This window comes from Cottoperca gobio, chromosome 16 (genome assembly GCF_900634415.1).
Source record: "Cottoperca gobio chromosome 16, fCotGob3.1, whole genome shotgun sequence".
Lineage (NCBI taxonomy): Eukaryota > Metazoa > Chordata > Actinopteri > Perciformes > Bovichtidae > Cottoperca > Cottoperca gobio.
Window position 1 is genome coordinate 10900918 of NC_041370.1, and position 18532 is coordinate 10919449.

General features: G+C 39.9%; 1 protein-coding gene across 1 annotated transcript; it reads left to right on the forward strand.

Moving 5' to 3' along the window:
• The first annotated feature begins 16546 nt into the window (after window positions 1-16546).
• Window positions 16547-17539, forward strand: LOC115021028 (prostate-associated microseminoprotein-like). Its single transcript, XM_029451143.1, has 3 exons — window positions 16547-16655; window positions 17172-17280; window positions 17362-17539. The coding sequence occupies exons 1-3, from the start codon at window positions 16547-16549 to the stop codon at window positions 17534-17536; spliced, it is 393 nt and encodes a 130-aa protein (XP_029307003.1). The 3' UTR covers window positions 17537-17539.
• Window positions 17540-18532: the final 993 nt, after the last annotated feature.

Genomic DNA, 18532 nt, shown 5'->3' on the forward strand with positions numbered 1-18532 from the left:
GACATTGTGTTTTGTTACTGACTCTTTTGTTATTGACTCCCTCTTGGAATACCTGTGGTAGGCTGTCGGCAACACCCAAACATCCAGACACTTTGATTAGAATCCTGGGTGATCTGTTATGCAGGTTATGTTTGCACCATGTCCCTCATATTCATTGAGTTCCTCCATGACATCCTTTTCTTGGCAGCAGCTCTTCAATTGCTTCCATAATTGTACAGTTTTCACATGTACACCTAAATGTACAAAAGAAGAATGGTAAGGACATGTACACAATATGCAAAATACAGAAAAAAGGTCAATATTAACGTCATCTTATTGTCATACTATTTATATGCCTGTGTTTCACGACAGGCTCGTAAGCAGCTCATAAGCCTGTTAAGGTCGTACGGAGGTCGGATCTACCTAGTAGCAACTCTTTACCCGTTTAACGTAATTCTCGTAAAGTTACGACATCGTAACTTCCATGAACATCTGGTAAGTGTTCCGGCTACTATAGGCAACCGTAAGACGGTCAGTATACAGACTATACTTTATAAAACAGCACTGTCCTCCGGTCTGTTTGTGAGCTAATAGCTAATGCTTTATATACAGCCTCGTAATATATGACGTTTGACATCAGACACAACGATAGAATCTCAACCGCAGAAACTTCGAGAAAGAATCAAGTTATCAAGTTATCCAGCTTTACAGACGTCGATGTGTCCAAGTAGAGAAATAATTGAATATTTAGCTATCGAACAATTTGTCGGGTTCCATAACCATTCAAGGAAACCAAGCTATCGACTCGATGGAGGATAGCTTGCGATCTATTTACGTTTGAGGATAATGTTACGTTTTATTATGATGTATTTACTATATATTGGGAAGTTTTATGAACTATAGTCAAATGTATACAGGTACATCTCAATAAATTAGAATATCGTGGAAAAGTCAGTTTATTTCACTAATTCAATTCAAAAAGTGAAACTCATATTATATGGATTCATTACACAAAGTGAAATATTTCAAGCCTTTATTTGTTTTAATCTTGATGATTACGGCTGACAGCTAATGAAAACACAAAAATCAGTATCTCAGAAAATTAGAATATTGTGAAAAAGTTAAATATTGTAGACTCACGGTGTCACATTCTAATCAACTAATGCACTCAAAACACCTGCAAAGGTTTCCTGAGCCTTTACATGGTCTCTAAATCTGGTTCAGCAGGCTTCACAATCATGGGGAAGACTGCTGACTTGACAGTTGTCCAGAAGACAGTCATTGATAGTGATGGGCAAATGAAGCTTTTGTGAAGCACTGAACCACTTCAGCCAATTGTTTTGGAAATGGGTTCATTACTTGAAGCTTCAAGTACAGTGACCTCTACTGGCGAAGTGCAAGGCTGCAGTGGATTTAATGTATCTTTGCCTTGAAAATTCTTTGACGCACACATCTAAGACTGAATATCATGTTCTATTTAAAAATAAAGATTGATGATTGTGTGTATGTGTTATTGAGAAGAGAGTGATGGGGGGGGGAAATGTGGGCTTATTAGGCTTTAAATGATAGTACAGTTTAAGATTGAATATAGATAAGGGAAATTAAACGCCTGTTCTACGAGCTGCGCATAGTTATGTGGGATGTACATTTTTCTTTCAACAGATATAGATCTGGTTTCTTTACTTGCGCACAAGCAACAGATGATGCTGGCATGCATAAAAATTGTTTCACTAGTATGGCTGGCTCCATAATGATCAAATACAAATGCAATACCAACAACTCAACAGCAATAATGCATACTACTACGACAACAACCCACACATTGTGCATTGTTTAGAGCGGTTATAAAGTGTTGAGGCGCTCAAATTCAAAACTGTCTCAACCTGTCAGAATTGAGACGAGGCAGTGGCAGCGAATCACCTGATTGGACCGCGAACCAGTCCGGTGATTCATTCAGGAAATGAAGCAGTTACTGCTTCGGACGTCATATGTCACGTGATTTGAAGCAAGCTTGGAAGCAGTGGTTCTATGGAATTGTAGTCCAGAGTTTGAAGCACGTATCGAAGCTTCTGTATCACACTGCCATCACTAGTCATTGACACTCTCCACAAGGAGGGAAAGTCTCAAAAGGTCATTGCTAAAGAAGCTGACTGTTCAGAGTGCTGTATCCAAACATATACATAGAAAGTTGAATGGAAGGAAAAAGTGTGGTCGGAAAAGGTGCACAAGCAACAGGGATAACCGCAGCCTTGAGAGGATCGTCAAGAAGAAGCCATTAAAAAATTTGGGGGAGCCAGTGAAGAGCCACCACGCACAGACGTATCCAGGACATGGGCTACAACTGTCGCATTCCTCATGTCAAGCCACTCCTGAACCAGAGACAATGTCAGACCTGGGCTAAGGAGAAGAAGAACCGGTCTATTGCTCAGTGGTCCGCTGTCTGTGTATTCAACTAGTGGACTGTGTTCTACTTGTGACGTCAGAACACGGCGTCGGCTGTTTCCGGTAGCGGCGATGTCAACATCGGTGGTCGACATACTAAATCGTGATTTATTAAATACTGCGGGCATAGTGTCATCAATAACACATCATTTTACACCACAAATAGCATTTACTATCATCAGTAGAATTTCATGTTTATCATTTCGTAGGCCCTTTAAGAAGGACATTTTCTTTCACCACTGTCTCTAAATTAGGTGCAACATTAATATCAGGCTTTATATTGACCCACATAGGCTAATATTTTATGAGTCTGAATACTGAGTTGATCCCGTCATGCCAACTTCACACTGTCAATATTAGCTTTCTTGTGCATCCTGAAAACCAGTACCTTCCTGTCAGAGGTGTTATGATTGTAGTGTATGCATGTATGCGAGTACCTCTGTGTGTGTGTGTGTGTGTGTGTGTGTGTGTGTGTGTGTGTGTGTGTGTGTGTGTGTGTGTGTGTGTGTGTGTGTGTTACCATCGCTGTTTTACAGGTCTCCAGACCCTTAATAAGGGTCTGTGATGATTGTTTACGGGCTGCCTTCTTCTGCTTCAGCTCTTGTATGTTAGTGTTTACGGACGCCAGATTTTTTGTCATCTCCTCGATATTTATTTTCAGTTCGACGACAAGAACAACCAAAGGCAGAGTCCCCTAAACAACAAGAACCAAAAGCAGAGGCCCATAAACAAGAAGAACCAATAGCAAAGGGCCACTAAACAAGAAGAACCAAAAGCAGAGGGCCCCTAAACAAGACGAACCAAAAGCAGAGGCCCCTAAACAAGAAGAGGCGAAAGCAGAGGCCCCTAAACAAGAAGAACCAAAAGCAGAGGCCCCTAAACAAGAAGAGGCGAAAGCAGAGGCCCCTAAACAAGAAGAGGCGAAAGCAGAGGCTCCTAAACAAGAACAACCAAAGGCGAAGGCCCCTAAACAAGAAGAGGTGAAAGCAGAGGCCCCTAAACAAGAAGAACCAAAAGCAGAGGCCCCTAAACAAGAAGAACCAAAAACAGAGGCCCCTAAACAAGAAGAACCAAAAGCAGAGGCCCCTAAACAAGAAGAACCAAAAGCAGAGGCCCCTAAACAAGAAGAACCAAAAGCAGAGGCCCCTAAACAATAAGAACCAAAAGCAGAGGCCCCTAAACAAGAAGAACCAAAAGCAGAGGGCCCCTAAACAAGAAGAACCAAAAGCAGAGGCCCCTAAACAAGAAAACCAAAGGCAGAGGCCCCCTAAACAAGAAGAACCAAAAGCAGAGGGCCCCTAAAAAAGAATAACCAAAAGCAGAGGCCCCTAAACAAGAAGAACCAAAAGCAGAGGGCCACTAAACAAGAAGAACCAAAAGCAGAGGCCCCTAAACAAGAAGAGGTGAAAGCAGAGGCCCCTAAACAAGAAGAACCAAAAGCAGAGGCCCCTAAACAAGAAGAACTAAAGGCAGAGGCCCCTAAACAACAAGAACCAAAAGCAGAGGCCCCTAAACAAGAAGAACCAATAGCAAAGGGCCACTAAACAAGACAAACCAAAGGCGGAGGCCCCTAAACAAGAAGAGGTGAAAGCAGAGGCCCCTAAACAAGAAGAACCAAAAGCAGAGGCCCCTAAACAAGAAGAACCATAAGCAGAGGGCCCCTAAACAAGAAGAACTAAAAGCAGAGGCCCCTAAACAAGAAGAGGCGAAAGCAGAGGCTCCTAAACAAGAACAACCAAAGGCGGAGGCCCCTAAACAAGAAGAGGTGAAAGCAGAGGCCCCTAAACAAGAAGAACCAAAAAGCAGAGGCCCCTAAACAAGAAGAACCAAAAGCAGAGGGCCCCTAAACAAGAAGAACCAAAAGCAGAGACCCCTAAACAAGAATAACCAAAAGCAGAGGCCCCTAAACAAGAAGAACCAAAAGCAGAAGACCCTAATCAAGAAGAACCAAAGGCAGAGACCCCTAAACAAGAAAAACCAAAGGCAGAGGCCCCTTAACAAGAAGAACCAAAGGCAGAGGCCCCTAAACAAGAAGAACCAAAAGCAGAGGCCCCTAAACAATAAGAACCAAAAGCAGAGGCCCCTAAACAAGAATCACCAAAAGCAGAGGCTCCTAAACAAGAACAACCAAAGGCAGAGGCCCCTAAACAAGAACAACCGAAAGCAGAGGCCCCTAAACAGTGATGAGGTATTACAACCTCTTTTTCATACGTTTCAAAGAGATTCCAAGACTGAAAAAAATGTAACAGGAACCTTTTGTTAAGTACACATCACCACAATGCATATTGTACTCCTTGTATTGCTGTTTCAGGATCGTCATTAACCTTTGATCACTACACACTGTACACAATAGTCAGGGAGTCTGAATACTGAGTTGATCCCGTCATGCCAACTTCACACTGTCAATATTAGCTTTCTTGTGCATCCTGAAAACCAGTACCTTCCTGTCAGAGGTGTTATGATTGTAGTGTATGCATGTATGCGAGTACCTCTGTGTGTGTGTGTGTGTGTGTGTGTGTGTGTGTGTGTGTGTGTGTGTGTGTGTGTGTGTGTGTGTGTGTGTGTGTGTGTGTGTGTGTTACCATCGCTGTTTTACAGGTCTCCAGACCCTTAATAAGGGTCTGTGATGATTGTTTACGGGCTGCCTTCTTCTGCTTCAGCTCTTGTATGTTAGTGTTTACGGACGCCAGATTTTTTGTCATCTCCTCGATATTTATTTTCAGTTCGACGACAAGAACAACCAAAGGCAGAGTCCCCTAAACAACAAGAACCAAAAGCAGAGGCCCATAAACAAGAAGAACCAATAGCAAAGGGCCACTAAACAAGAAGAACCAAAAGCAGAGGGCCCCTAAACAAGACGAACCAAAAGCAGAGGCCCCTAAACAAGAAGAGGCGAAAGCAGAGGCCCCTAAACAAGAAGAACCAAAAGCAGAGGCCCCTAAACAAGAAGAGGCGAAAGCAGAGGCCCCTAAACAAGAAGAGGCGAAAGCAGAGGCTCCTAAACAAGAACAACCAAAGGCGAAGGCCCCTAAACAAGAAGAGGTGAAAGCAGAGGCCCCTAAACAAGAAGAACCAAAAGCAGAGGCCCCTAAACAAGAAGAACCAAAAACAGAGGCCCCTAAACAAGAAGAACCAAAAGCAGAGGCCCCTAAACAAGAAGAACCAAAAGCAGAGGCCCCTAAACAAGAAGAACCAAAAGCAGAGGCCCCTAAACAATAAGAACCAAAAGCAGAGGCCCCTAAACAAGAAGAACCAAAAGCAGAGGGCCCCTAAACAAGAAGAACCAAAAGCAGAGGCCCCTAAACAAGAAAACCAAAGGCAGAGGCCCCCTAAACAAGAAGAACCAAAAGCAGAGGGCCCCTAAAAAAGAATAACCAAAAGCAGAGGCCCCTAAACAAGAAGAACCAAAAGCAGAGGGCCACTAAACAAGAAGAACCAAAAGCAGAGGCCCCTAAACAAGAAGAGGTGAAAGCAGAGGCCCCTAAACAAGAAGAACCAAAAGCAGAGGCCCCTAAACAAGAAGAACTAAAGGCAGAGGCCCCTAAACAACAAGAACCAAAAGCAGAGGCCCCTAAACAAGAAGAACCAATAGCAAAGGGCCACTAAACAAGACAAACCAAAGGCGGAGGCCCCTAAACAAGAAGAGGTGAAAGCAGAGGCCCCTAAACAAGAAGAACCAAAAGCAGAGGCCCCTAAACAAGAAGAACCATAAGCAGAGGGCCCTAAACAAGAAGAACTAAAAGCAGAGGCCCCTAAACAAGAAGAGGCGAAAGCAGAGGCTCCTAAACAAGAACAACCAAAGGCGGAGGCCCCTAAACAAGAAGAGGTGAAAGCAGAGGCCCCTAAACAAGAAGAACCAAAAAGCAGAGGCCCCTAAACAAGAAGAACCAAAAGCAGAGGGCCCCTAAACAAGAAGAACCAAAAGCAGAGACCCCTAAACAAGAATAACCAAAAGCAGAGGCCCCTAAACAAGAAGAACCAAAAGCAGAAGACCCTAATCAAGAAGAACCAAAGGCAGAGACCCCTAAACAAGAAAAACCAAAGGCAGAGGCCCCTTAACAAGAAGAACCAAAGGCAGAGGCCCCTAAACAAGAAGAACCAAAAGCAGAGGCCCCTAAACAATAAGAACCAAAAGCAGAGGCCCCTAAACAAGAATCACCAAAAGCAGAGGCTCCTAAACAAGAACAACCAAAGGCAGAGGCCCCTAAACAAGAACAACCGAAAGCAGAGGCCCCTAAACAGTGATGAGGTATTACAACCTCTTTTTCATACGTTTCAAAGAGATTCCAAGACTGAAAAAAATGTAACAGGAACCTTTTGTTAAGTACACATCACCACAATGCATATTGTACTCCTTGTATTGCTGTTTCAGGATCGTCATTAACCTTTGATCACTACACACTGTACACAATAGTCAGGGAGTCTGAATACTGAGTTGATCCCGTCATGCCAACTTCACACTGTCAATATTAGCTTTCTTGTGCATCCTGAAAACCAGTACCTTCCTGTCAGAGGTGTTATGATTGTAGTGTATGCATGTATGCGAGTACCTCTGTGTGTGTGTGTGTGTGTGTGTGTGTGTGTGTGTGTGTGTGTGTGTGTGTGTGTGTGTGTTACCATCGCTGTTTTACAGGTCTCCAGACCCTTAATAAGGGTCTGTGATGATTGTTTACGGGCTGCCTTCTTCTGCTTCAGCTCTTGTATGTTAGTGTTTACGGACGCCAGATTTTTTGTCATCTCCTCGATATTTATTTTCAGTTCGACGACAAGAACAACCAAAGGCAGAGTCCCCTAAACAACAAGAACCAAAAGCAGAGGCCCATAAACAAGAAGAACCAATAGCAAAGGGCCACTAAACAAGAAGAACCAAAAGCAGAGGGCCCCTAAACAAGACGAACCAAAAGCAGAGGCCCCTAAACAAGAAGAGGCGAAAGCAGAGGCCCCTAAACAAGAAGAACCAAAAGCAGAGGCCCCTAAACAAGAAGAGGCGAAAGCAGAGGCCCCTAAACAAGAAGAGGCGAAAGCAGAGGCTCCTAAACAAGAACAACCAAAGGCGAAGGCCCCTAAACAAGAAGAGGTGAAAGCAGAGGCCCCTAAACAAGAAGAACCAAAAGCAGAGGCCCCTAAACAAGAAGAACCAAAAACAGAGGCCCCTAAACAAGAAGAACCAAAAGCAGAGGCCCCTAAACAAGAAGAACCAAAAGCAGAGGCCCCTAAACAAGAAGAACCAAAAGCAGAGGCCCCTAAACAAGAAGAGGTGAAAGCAGAGGCCCCTAAACAAGAAGAACCAAAAGCAGAAGACCCTAATCCAGAAGAACCAAAGGCAGAGACCCCTAAACAAGAAAAACCAAAGGCAGAGGCCCTTAAACAAGAAGAACCAAAGGCAGAGGCCCCTAAACAAGAAGAACCAAAAGCAGAGGCCCCTAAACAAGAAGAACCAAAGGCAGAGGCCCCTAAACAAGAAGAACCAACAGCAGAGGCCCCTAAACAAGAAGAACCCAAAGCAGAGGCCCCTAAACAAGAACAACCAAAGGCAGAGTCCCCTAAACAACAAGAACCAAAAGCAGAGGCCCCTAAACAATAAGAACCAAAAGCAGAGGCCCCTAAACAAGAAGAACCAAAAGCAGAGGGCCCCTAAACAAGAAGAACCAAAAGCAGAGGCCCCTAAACAAGAAGAACCAAAGGCAGAGGCCCCCTAAACAAGAAGAACCAAAAGCAGAGGGCCCCTAAACAAGAATAACCAAAAGCAGAGGCCCCTAAACAAGAAGAACCAAAAGCAGAGGGCCACTAAACAAGAAGAACCAAAAGCAGAGGCCCCTAAACAAGAAGAGGTGAAAGCAGAGGCCCCTAAACAAGAAGAACCAAAAGCAGAGGCCCCTAAACAAGAAGAACTAAAGGCAGAGGCCCCTAAACAACAAGAACCAAAAGCAGAGGCCCCTAAACAAGAAGAACCAATAGCAAAGGGCCACTAAACAAGACAAACCAAAGGCGGAGGCCCCTAAACAAGAAGAGGTGAAAGCAGAGGCCCCTAAACAAGAAGAACCAAAAGCAGAGGCCCCTAAACAAGAAGAACCATAAGCAGAGGGCCCCTAAACAAGAAGAACTAAAAGCAGAGGCCCCTAAACAAGAAGAGGCGAAAGCAGAGGCTCCTAAACAAGAACAACCAAAGGCGGAGGCCCCTAAACAAGAAGAGGTGAAAGCAGAGGCCCCTAAACAAGAAGAACCAAAAAGCAGAGGCCCCTAAACAAGAAGAACCAAAAGCAGAGGGCCCCTAAACAAGAAGAACCAAAAGCAGAGGCTCCTAAACAAGAACAACCAAAGGCAGAGGCCCCTAAACAAGAAGAACCAAAAGCAGAGGCCCCTAAACAATAAGAACCAAAAGCAGAGGCCCCTAAACAAGAATCACCAAAAGCAGAGGCTCCTAAACAAGAACAACCAAAGGCAGAGGCCCCTAAACAAGAACAACCGAAAGCAGAGGCCCCTAAACAGTGATGAGGTATTACAACCTCTTTTTCATACGTTTCAAAGAGATTCCAAGACTGAAAAAAATGTAACAGGAACCTTTTGTTAAGTACACATCACCACAATGCATATTGTACTCCTTGTATTGCTGTTTCAGGATCGTCATTAACCTTTGATCACTACACACTGTACACAATAGTCAGGGTGTGTGGCTTAACAGACGCAAGGTTGTGAAATACTCCACCAGGCTGTATCCTGGTTGCACAGGTAATGATTGATGAGAGCAAACTACATCATCGGGATTCCAAGCGGGAGACTTCAAAAGCTCCAATATATCCAAAACAGTGCCGCTAGGATCCTGATGAGGGTGCAAAAATATAACCACATCACACCCATTCTTCACTCGCTCCTCTGGCTTCCTGTCTCATTCAGGATTGAGTACAATCGGTCGGGCCTTCTGCTCAGCCGCTCCTCACCTGTGGAATTCCCTCCCAGAACACATGAGGGCTCCACAGGCCACCGACTCCTTCAAGAAGGGCCTAAAAACTTTTCTCTTCAAAAGAGCATTTCCGTAACCTCTTATGTCTGTTGTTGTCGTTGTTTTTGTTGTTGTCCTGCATTTTAGCGCCTTGAGATTGCTTTTAGCTTTGAAAGGCGCTTTACAAATACAATTTATTATTATTATTATTATTATTATTATTATTATTATTATTATTATTATTATTATTATTATTATTATTATTATTATTATTATTATTATTATTACATGTGTGTGAGACGTAGAAAGAAAAGCTAAACGCATCACATGGTGTGGCCAGGGTGTGTCATGCCTCCTTTTCACAACTCAATAATAGATTAATTTTTTTAATATATTGTCATGTCAGTTATTTGATTGCTTGTAAATAGGGGATACTCGGAAATACAAATAAATCTGAAGCAGGAAGAGAGAAACACAATCCCCCTCTGTATGTTTTCATTGTCACTGTTCAACTTGTACACTGTCCGTACCTCTGATTTGTCTCTATTGCTGCTGTACCTTATGCTTTTTTTCTGGTCTTTACTTAGTTTTTTTCACTCCGTTAGATAATTCCTCCATCTCCAACGCTGAAAACACAGAAATAGGTATTGAATAATCGTTGTTAACCTTGTCTGGCTCTGTCTTTCTTTGAAGTGACCCTGCCTCAGGGTGTGTGTGTGTGTGTGTGTGTGTGTGTGTGTGTGTGTGTGTGTGTGTGTGTGTGTGTGTGTGTGTGTGTGTGTGTGTGTGTGTGTGTGTGTGTGTGAAATTCACTCTGTTATCACGATGAAGCTTTGGCTGTGCAGTTTGTAGTCCGTCTGATCCTAAAGCTTCATCATGTATTTCTGTTAGTTTTCAATAAAAGCTATGCCTAAGTTGTTGTTGTTTTTGTGTGTAGCATTATATTTTAACCTAACAATACAGAACAATCTTGATGAGAGAAAAAATACTTGAAATGCACTTTTGTTTAGTTGTGCATTTTATTATGCTATAACATCAGCTTTTGTAAAGTGTTCATGGCAGAAATTTAATCATATTTTCATTATTCTGGAACATTTTCAACAACATTTTTACAATATAGTGTCAAGTTCACATTAGTTTCTATGACAGGATGATTTCTTTGTATTTCATGAGGCTGATTTATTTATTTAGTATGTTATTATTCTGAGCTTTGTTATGTGATGTCATGGTGTATTGATATTATTAGTCTGTTTTTATCAAGAGCAAGATCCTTTGTATTCAAATTTTGAATTTGAACCTTTTTTCTTTTCTGTGATTTTGTATTTTTTATGTTCCTCTGATTCACCACATGTAGAAACGAATGACCCAGCTGAACTTGGACTGTTTTTAAATTGTCAAATTAGATTCAGATATTTTATTTAATTAGATGTTTTTAGTGCTTTATCTTTACAAGAAATTAGCAGTCAAACTACTTCAGCTGAATATAGACTCACATCTGCAACAATGTTATCTGTTCAATCCAACCGAAACTAACTTTGACTTGTTAAAGATTTTTATCTTTCAATCTTTTAATATGTTAGCGGAAAAACATAATAACCTTGAAGCTTGGACTGAATCTAAGATAATGAATTTGTTCTACGTAATTCAGGGGTAGGGACTCGGACTATAACAAGACTGACAAGTGAATTATTTGTCTGAATATGAAATATTTGTTTTTTAATCCACATATAGTTTCTTTTTTAACCATTTTGCGTTATATGATCATCTCTCACTTTGCCTCACACTTGCCCTCCATCTGTTGGAGATTAAAATACTCCCCCCAGGCTCTCAATTAGGCAATCAGAGGGCTATCATTCCGCCCCAATAGGCTCACAAGGTCAGCCTCATACCGGGAGAGGATACAGAGACGTCAGAGGGGGGACTTTCAGTCTCACTGATGTCATAAACGAAGGTTGCTGTTTACGAATTGTACTGTCTAATCTTAAAACATAGCAGATAATGTACCTTTGTGTCAAAAATAGTCTGTCTGTGACTGATTGAAGTTTGATGTTTGTAAATGAAGGAATGACATGACGTGATATACGACAGTCAAATACTTAATATCACTGACTAACATACTGTATTCTGGAAATAAATTCTTATTCTGACAATGTGCTTCTGCTCAGCTGCACCTGTTCTACACCTGCTTCTTGCTGATTAAAAACAAAAATCCAGATTGACCCACAGTGAAAGTGTTGTATTCTTTATTAACCACCATATCTGACAGATGATGTGAAGTCAACACGTGTTACAATCCCCACCCCATCCCCTCCTAATCATACGGATAGAGTGATAATACCATCACCAGTCAGAGGTCATCCTGACAGCCAGAGGTCACCTTGGCCGCAGTGCCCTTATGTTAGCACTTATTTTCCTAAACCTTTAAATGAGTATCTGAATATTAGTAATTGTATTAATCCAGTCAGAGACACTGTTTAACATACAGAGCCACATTTTTCATCTTGACCAACATAACCTAACAAATTGCAAATATACAAAATTATGACAAGTATATAACACACTTGAATACCAAAAACCAACGGTGGAAAAACTATAGAGACCCTTTTAATTAGGTAAAAGTAGAAGTAGCCTACGTAAGTATTAACAGCAATGACCACTCACAGTATTATATCATTAGATTAGTATTAGTGTTTAAGCATGACTGTGAAAGCAGTACTACTGTATGTACTGCTGCATACTTTAATCTATAACAGTACATTTGGTGAAACCGTGATCTTTAAAGTGATTAGTAACTATAGCTGCCAAGTAAATGTGGACTAGAAAAACAAACAAATTAAATGTAGTGGAAGTAGTGAAGTGTAAATTATAGCATAAAATGGAAATACTTAAGCAAAGTACCTAAAGGTTTAGTAAATGTTCTTGAGTAAATGTACTTAGTTACTTTCCAACATACATGACCAATATCCAAAGCATCCCCTGACAGTCTTCCACTTTGGAAAACATTTAAGGATAGTATTTCTTGCCATATTGAACAAATATCCTAAAAACATTTTAACTGCAAATCTTGCCACACAGTAGGAAAAATATCAAAACCTAAATATGGGTAATGCAGTTGTAAAACTCCCACATGCAAATACTTTTGTGGAGAGATATTGTGTAAAGAAAAAGAAGCTTTAAGATCGCGGATGCCGACACAGGAAGGAATTAATATTAACACATTTTATTTACACGTTCTTCTTCGTGCGCTGTACTACGTAACACCTTTTTTACTTTTCTTTTTCTCTTAATAAAAATGTAATAAACATTATCTTAAAGCATTATTATAAAAATGAATATACTGTAGCTACGTTTACTGCATGCATGCATCCCTATATAAAGGTAGTTATTTGAAATATCAGCAATATGATATACATCTGAATTGTTAAAGGAAAACATTAACAGGATACAACTAGTGATGGTGAGGTGACCGTCGTGTCCTCCCTACAGGCAATAACTGAAAGTTATTTGACTTTGCATCTGCGGTCGTGTGTGTGAGGGCGCTCACAGTAGGATGAACATCACATCTATTGATCAGGTTAATGTGGGGAGGAAAGGCTGCAGGCCACAACAGCTGATCAATATACCTCTAATTACATGAGGCACTGAGAGTGTGTGTGCTACTGAGTGAGTGTATGGGCCCCCCCAAACTCACAGGGTTGCGTATATAAATGCTGTCTCACTGAGGAATAGCTCATACACACAGATCACACACACTTTTAACAGTTAGTCGTGACTCTTTTTAACTTCACACACACTCAGAGTAATCACATTTTATACTCTAACCACTTGTTTTTCCAAGAGTTTTACAGACAAGAAATGGGGACGCTGTCAATGGATAAAAGGAATTGGTAAGTATCATCATATTTTTACTTGCGTTGGATCTTGCCTCGCCTTTTCTTGCTTTTGCTGAAGCCGGGTGATCCTAAATGCCAACAGGATCTATGATTCCCTGTGTCCGTGAGTGTGTCCCTCAAGGCCGTCATATCCCTTTTGTGTTGGACAGGTTCATGTAGTCTGAAACAAGCTGACTGACTGTTCTCACTTATTTGTCTCTCTTGTCGACAGGTTTTTCCAGTCTGATGAGGATCTGACTGGCTAGAAGCTGTGTGATATGTTTGATATTCGGTTGTTCTTGTGCTTCATCGTGTCAACTAAATATCAGACATATTCCTACAGAGTCTGGCATTGACTTCTGATCCTTGTTGTACTTCTGATAAAAGACCGGGGAAGTCAGATGTTCAGGTAAATGGTTTTGGATGGTATCGTTTGCAATCGGTGCATTATTATCTTTTTGCTAAGTATTGTGGAATATCATTGTAATGTTCCCTTGTATTCTTTCAGTTTAATTGCAGTTTCTTTAAGTAATCTATGTGAAGAAGGTGTGAACATACATTATAAGTGTTGAGGTGTTTTAAATAAATGCAGAACAGTAAAACATTATCCATGAGGTATTAATTATTCAAATCTTCTATATGTTCTGAATAAAAAAGTAAACAAAAATGTCCCTGAATATCAAGTTACACTATGTAAACACTGCTTGTTTCTCTCAAACACATGAACATACACAATAATCTTTTTAACAAGGCTGACAGCTGAGACAATAGTCTTACTTTTCTTTTGCACAATGAGGTCTATGTAGTGTATGTAAGTACATCCGTGTTTCGAGTCAGTCACTTCACTCCTGTTTTATTCTCCCTTCCCTCTAAAGTCTTTTAATTGATAACAACTCTGCCATTTGTATTCCCTAACTGCTCTTGAGGAGCCTTTTTGGGGGGTTTTCTTTTCAGTAGGAATGTACAAGTAAGGTCATCTTTTGTCATCATCTGTGATTTTCTCCATGCAAGATGTAAATAAAGCCTGATGGCATGCTATCATCATCTGCAGTGATTCATTACTGACTCCTCATCTCTGATTCACGTCCTATTGCATCACACATAGCAAGCTATATGCTTCACATACTATTTTTATACTTTAATGAACTGATTATACATAGAGGGAACATGCTTTTAGACTTTTGGCTAATGATATGACCTCCAACCCAGTCAATTAATTCTTCAAAGGGCATTTCTTTATGTAATAGTTCACTTTTCTAAGCAAGCGTAATAAGATGCATCCTAATGTGCACAAGTCGGTGGGAGCACTGGCGGGAAAATCAGTGGCACGCATGTGAGAAATAATAATCAAATTAGTTACTGTACAACAGTACTTATTATGAAAATGCAGCCACAAAATGTCACATTCATAAAGCTACATTGTATACTAATGTACATACCAGGCCATGGTAGGAAGGCCCGCTGGTGAAACCTAAACTATTCTGATAACAATAGGAAACTGGAGGGACAGGGTGCAGAGTAATCTGAGGCAATGTTGTTAAGACTAGATGGTTTCTGGGATTACTGCATGACCATGTGTCGCTCATCTGATATGTAGTCACATTTGAGGAACAAATTCAGGTTTGATTTTAAAACTGCTGAACCTGTACGGGGCATGGTTGTCCAAAATTGTGTCCTGTGTTTGTTACTGCAGATAGGTTCATTGGTACACGAGGATAGGTTAAGGTAAGCCTCTAGTCTAGGCAATGAAATTAAATCACCTAAACAGTGTGCGTGTGTGCGCGTGTGCATGCTTGCATTCATGGGTAGGTCCACATAAGCCTATGTTATTAAAGGACTCAGGGTAGTTTATTCAAACAACTTCCAGCACAAAGACATCCAACCAGCAACCAAGTACAGTCTATCCATCCAACGCAAAAAAATAACCTCTTATTTAAACAATGTCATGTCAACTCCCCTGTTCCTGACAACAACAGAAAACACAATGATGCAAAAACAAACCATGTCAAACACATTTCTTTGGTTTGCAATGAATTAATTAGAGTTTTCTTATACACAACATAACACTGGGCGATGAGATACGGTACAAAGCATTTCAAAAGACACATCATGGTAGTATATAACTAGATATGACAATATCAGCAAGTCATAGCAGTCATAAAGCCCAAGAAAAAAACAATAAATAAAACTAACATTTAAACTACTTTTCAAAAAATAAATTTGATCATTTGGTTGTAGGAGATTCAATTAAATTAATTTAAATTCAAAACACTATTTGTCCTCGGGTGACAATCTGCAGAGACACGTAGATCTTAATGTAACCCAATAGAGGGGAGAAAGAGGTAAAAATACAAGGATAAGCTTTACATGTTATACTTTATAATATGTTAATGTAAAACGCTTATACACATTATGCTAATAATGATAATGATATAAGAATGATAATATTAGTGCAAAAATACGCTGTGAACATTATGATAATGATATGAGAATAATATTTATGCAAACATTAGCCTTACATATGATAATATTGTTATGAGAATGATCTAATTAGTGCAAAACGTGTTTATTAATTAAAACAATTAACAATTAAATAAAAGAAACACAATTATCAATGAATACAATAAAAAATACTAGATTATTACAATAAAGACAAATAACTTTTTCTATTAATCTTCAAATCGTTCATTGGATGTCACAATAAAATAGGTTTACATGCATCTGGATGTTGAGCAGGGGTCAAGGGGTCAAGGGGTCACCGGCTGGTTGTCCTATGGATAGTGTCACCAATGAGATCTACAGATAGGGTCAAATGGCAAACCCTGAGACAAATGTTATCTGAAAGAGTGCACACTGTATACTCTAGAGCAATTTCTGTGGAGCAGCACAAGAGGGAATGACGAACGCTGTAATAATCATGCTTGTACGTTTGTTTGTGTCTGCGTACTGTATGTGTGCATGCAGATATAGAAGGTAATTAATGAGTGTGGGGGTGAGGGGGAGGTGGACAAATAGCAATGAAGAAAGTAGAGATGAAGACGTGCTGGTTCAGTATAAATATCTGAGCCCACAGGGAGAGAGAGAGAGCATCAGTTCAAGAGTGGCACTGAGGAGGAGACACAGAGACAAACAACAAGAGGGTGAATGAAAGCACGAGCAACAGCCAGAAAAGAAGGGGAAGGTTTCTTTATTAATAGTGCAAACTTTGAAAGAGGTAAGACCACCAATCTGGCATTTCTCTCATCTGGTTATAATGTTTTTAATGAGTTCTTTGTTTTTTTGTTTTTTAACAGTGCACTGCTTCTTTTGAGAAATGGCAAACACAGCAGGAGGAGTGTTTTTGGCTTTACTGTGTTTCCTGAGTGCCAGTGTACCATGTTTCTCTGTGTATAACAGTGGCGAGTGCTTCTTCAATACTAAAGGTGCAGTATGTGTATATAAATGTATGTGTGTGAACATAATGTTTCCCATAGTCTTATATTTGTACATGTCCAGTGGTAGCAAATCAAGATACTTGTACTTTACTTTTATGCTACGTTATACGTCTTCACTACATTTCAGAGGGTATCATTGTACTTTTTACCCCAGTACATTTACATTACTAATTACTTTGCAAATTAAAAAATGTCCAGATCATATGATCAATTTAGGAAATATAATGCATTGTTATATATTAAAGAACCCAAAATTAGCTCTAGACCTGCTGCAATATTTAAATGCTGCTTAATGCATCAGTAATAATACAACTATACTATAATATGTGTAATTATATAATACTATGAATTCTGTATAATTGTATTTTATGTACTTCTACTTAAGTAACATCTTTAATGCAGGACTTTTACTTGTAATCGAGTATATTTTACATTGTATTTCTACTTTTATCCAAGTGAATCCACTGCTGTATGTGTCACAATTACTGATATTTTAATTTTCAGGGAGCTGTGAACACATGGGGCAGATGTACGGGATAGGAGAGAGCTGGATAACCAGAGACTGTTACCTGTGTGTCTGCATGGAGCCTTTTGGAGTAGGATGCTGTGACCAGTGAGTGAATTCACAATCACTCCCAACAAATATTCAAACTCATTTGTTTATAGCATACTCTAACTCTGATCTGACCTACAGTGGACCTAAACCTGTGGACTATCCAGACTGGTGTGAGCTCATCCGTAAACCTGACTCTTGTACGAGCATTGCAGTGATGAGAGTCAATCACAAACTACCCTGCCTCTGGGGACGAGGCCGTCTCAGACCAGCTGCAGGCCAACAGTGGAAATCTGAAAATTATCCTTTGTTTTGAGCTCAGCAATTAATGCAAAAAAAATAATACAGCAATGTGCAATGTTTATTTTGGATTTTGTTTATCGTAAATGTTTGTGAGGGACCAAACTGTACTGACTTTTATAACAAAATCTGCAAATAACTCCCCTGGCAATTATCTGTTAACTCTGCATAAATTAACATTTGAGAATTGTTGACTGTCTGGATTGTTTCTGATTCATATTTTAAGATTAAATAAAAATGTATATCATTTCTGGCATTGTCAAATGGTTTATTTGTTATTTACCAATTTACTACACATGTTTAATTTTTTTATTACTTGCTTGAACTACTAATTGAGTAGTGTCATTTAGAATAGGAAATTCGCCCCATAACACAATATATATTGTGTTATTCTAAACATATCTGGCATATCTATCAATATGTTCAAACATATTGGAAACTCAAAAGATCAGGTGACAGTTTTGGCCCATTAACACAGAAATGACACTGAATCTGCAGGCTCAGGGATTAGCAATTAAATTAACACTATTTGAACGTACTAATTTGTTTAAGTTATTCCATTATTCACAGGTCAAGGTTTAGATCAACATAGCATCACCAGTAGGCTGCAGTCTTATCTGTCTGCGGTTGAGGTTTGTTTAATTAAACAGAGCTGTATAATTTTAAAGAGTTAAACATGTTTAGTGTGTTTTGTCACCACCGTCAGACGTCAACACCGTCAGGTTTCTGTCTTATTTATGCTTAAAACATTGCAGTTGTACTGTAGTTTTTATCTTGCCAATCGCCATTGTTAATATTTACAGAAGGATAACTTGTACATAACAAATAGTTTATTGTAATTACGTCACTTTCACCACCGTCAGGTCTGTGTCACCATCGTCAGATGGAACTTTCTTTGTTTTAAATGAATATGACTACAATATGTTCTTCGAATGCAGTTGATGTATTGAAGTAAATGTCTATTTGAAATAAAAAATGTGATTATTTTATGTCCACAATTATTATTTTGTAT

What these genes read in the sequence shown, in the direction of transcription:
- LOC115021028 (XM_029451143.1), top strand. Translation starts at nt 16,547, where the DNA reads ATGGCAAACACAGCAGGAGGAGTGTTTTTGGCTTTACTGTGTTTCCTG. An exon ending in GTGCTTCTTCAATACTAAAG is followed by an intron (nt 16,656 to 17,171) that starts GTGCAGTATGTG and finishes TTTAATTTTCAG; the next exon opens with GGAGCTGTGAACACATGGGG. An exon ending in GGAGTAGGATGCTGTGACCA is followed by an intron (nt 17,281 to 17,361) that starts GTGAGTGAATTC and finishes TCTGACCTACAG; the next exon opens with TGGACCTAAACCTGTGGACT.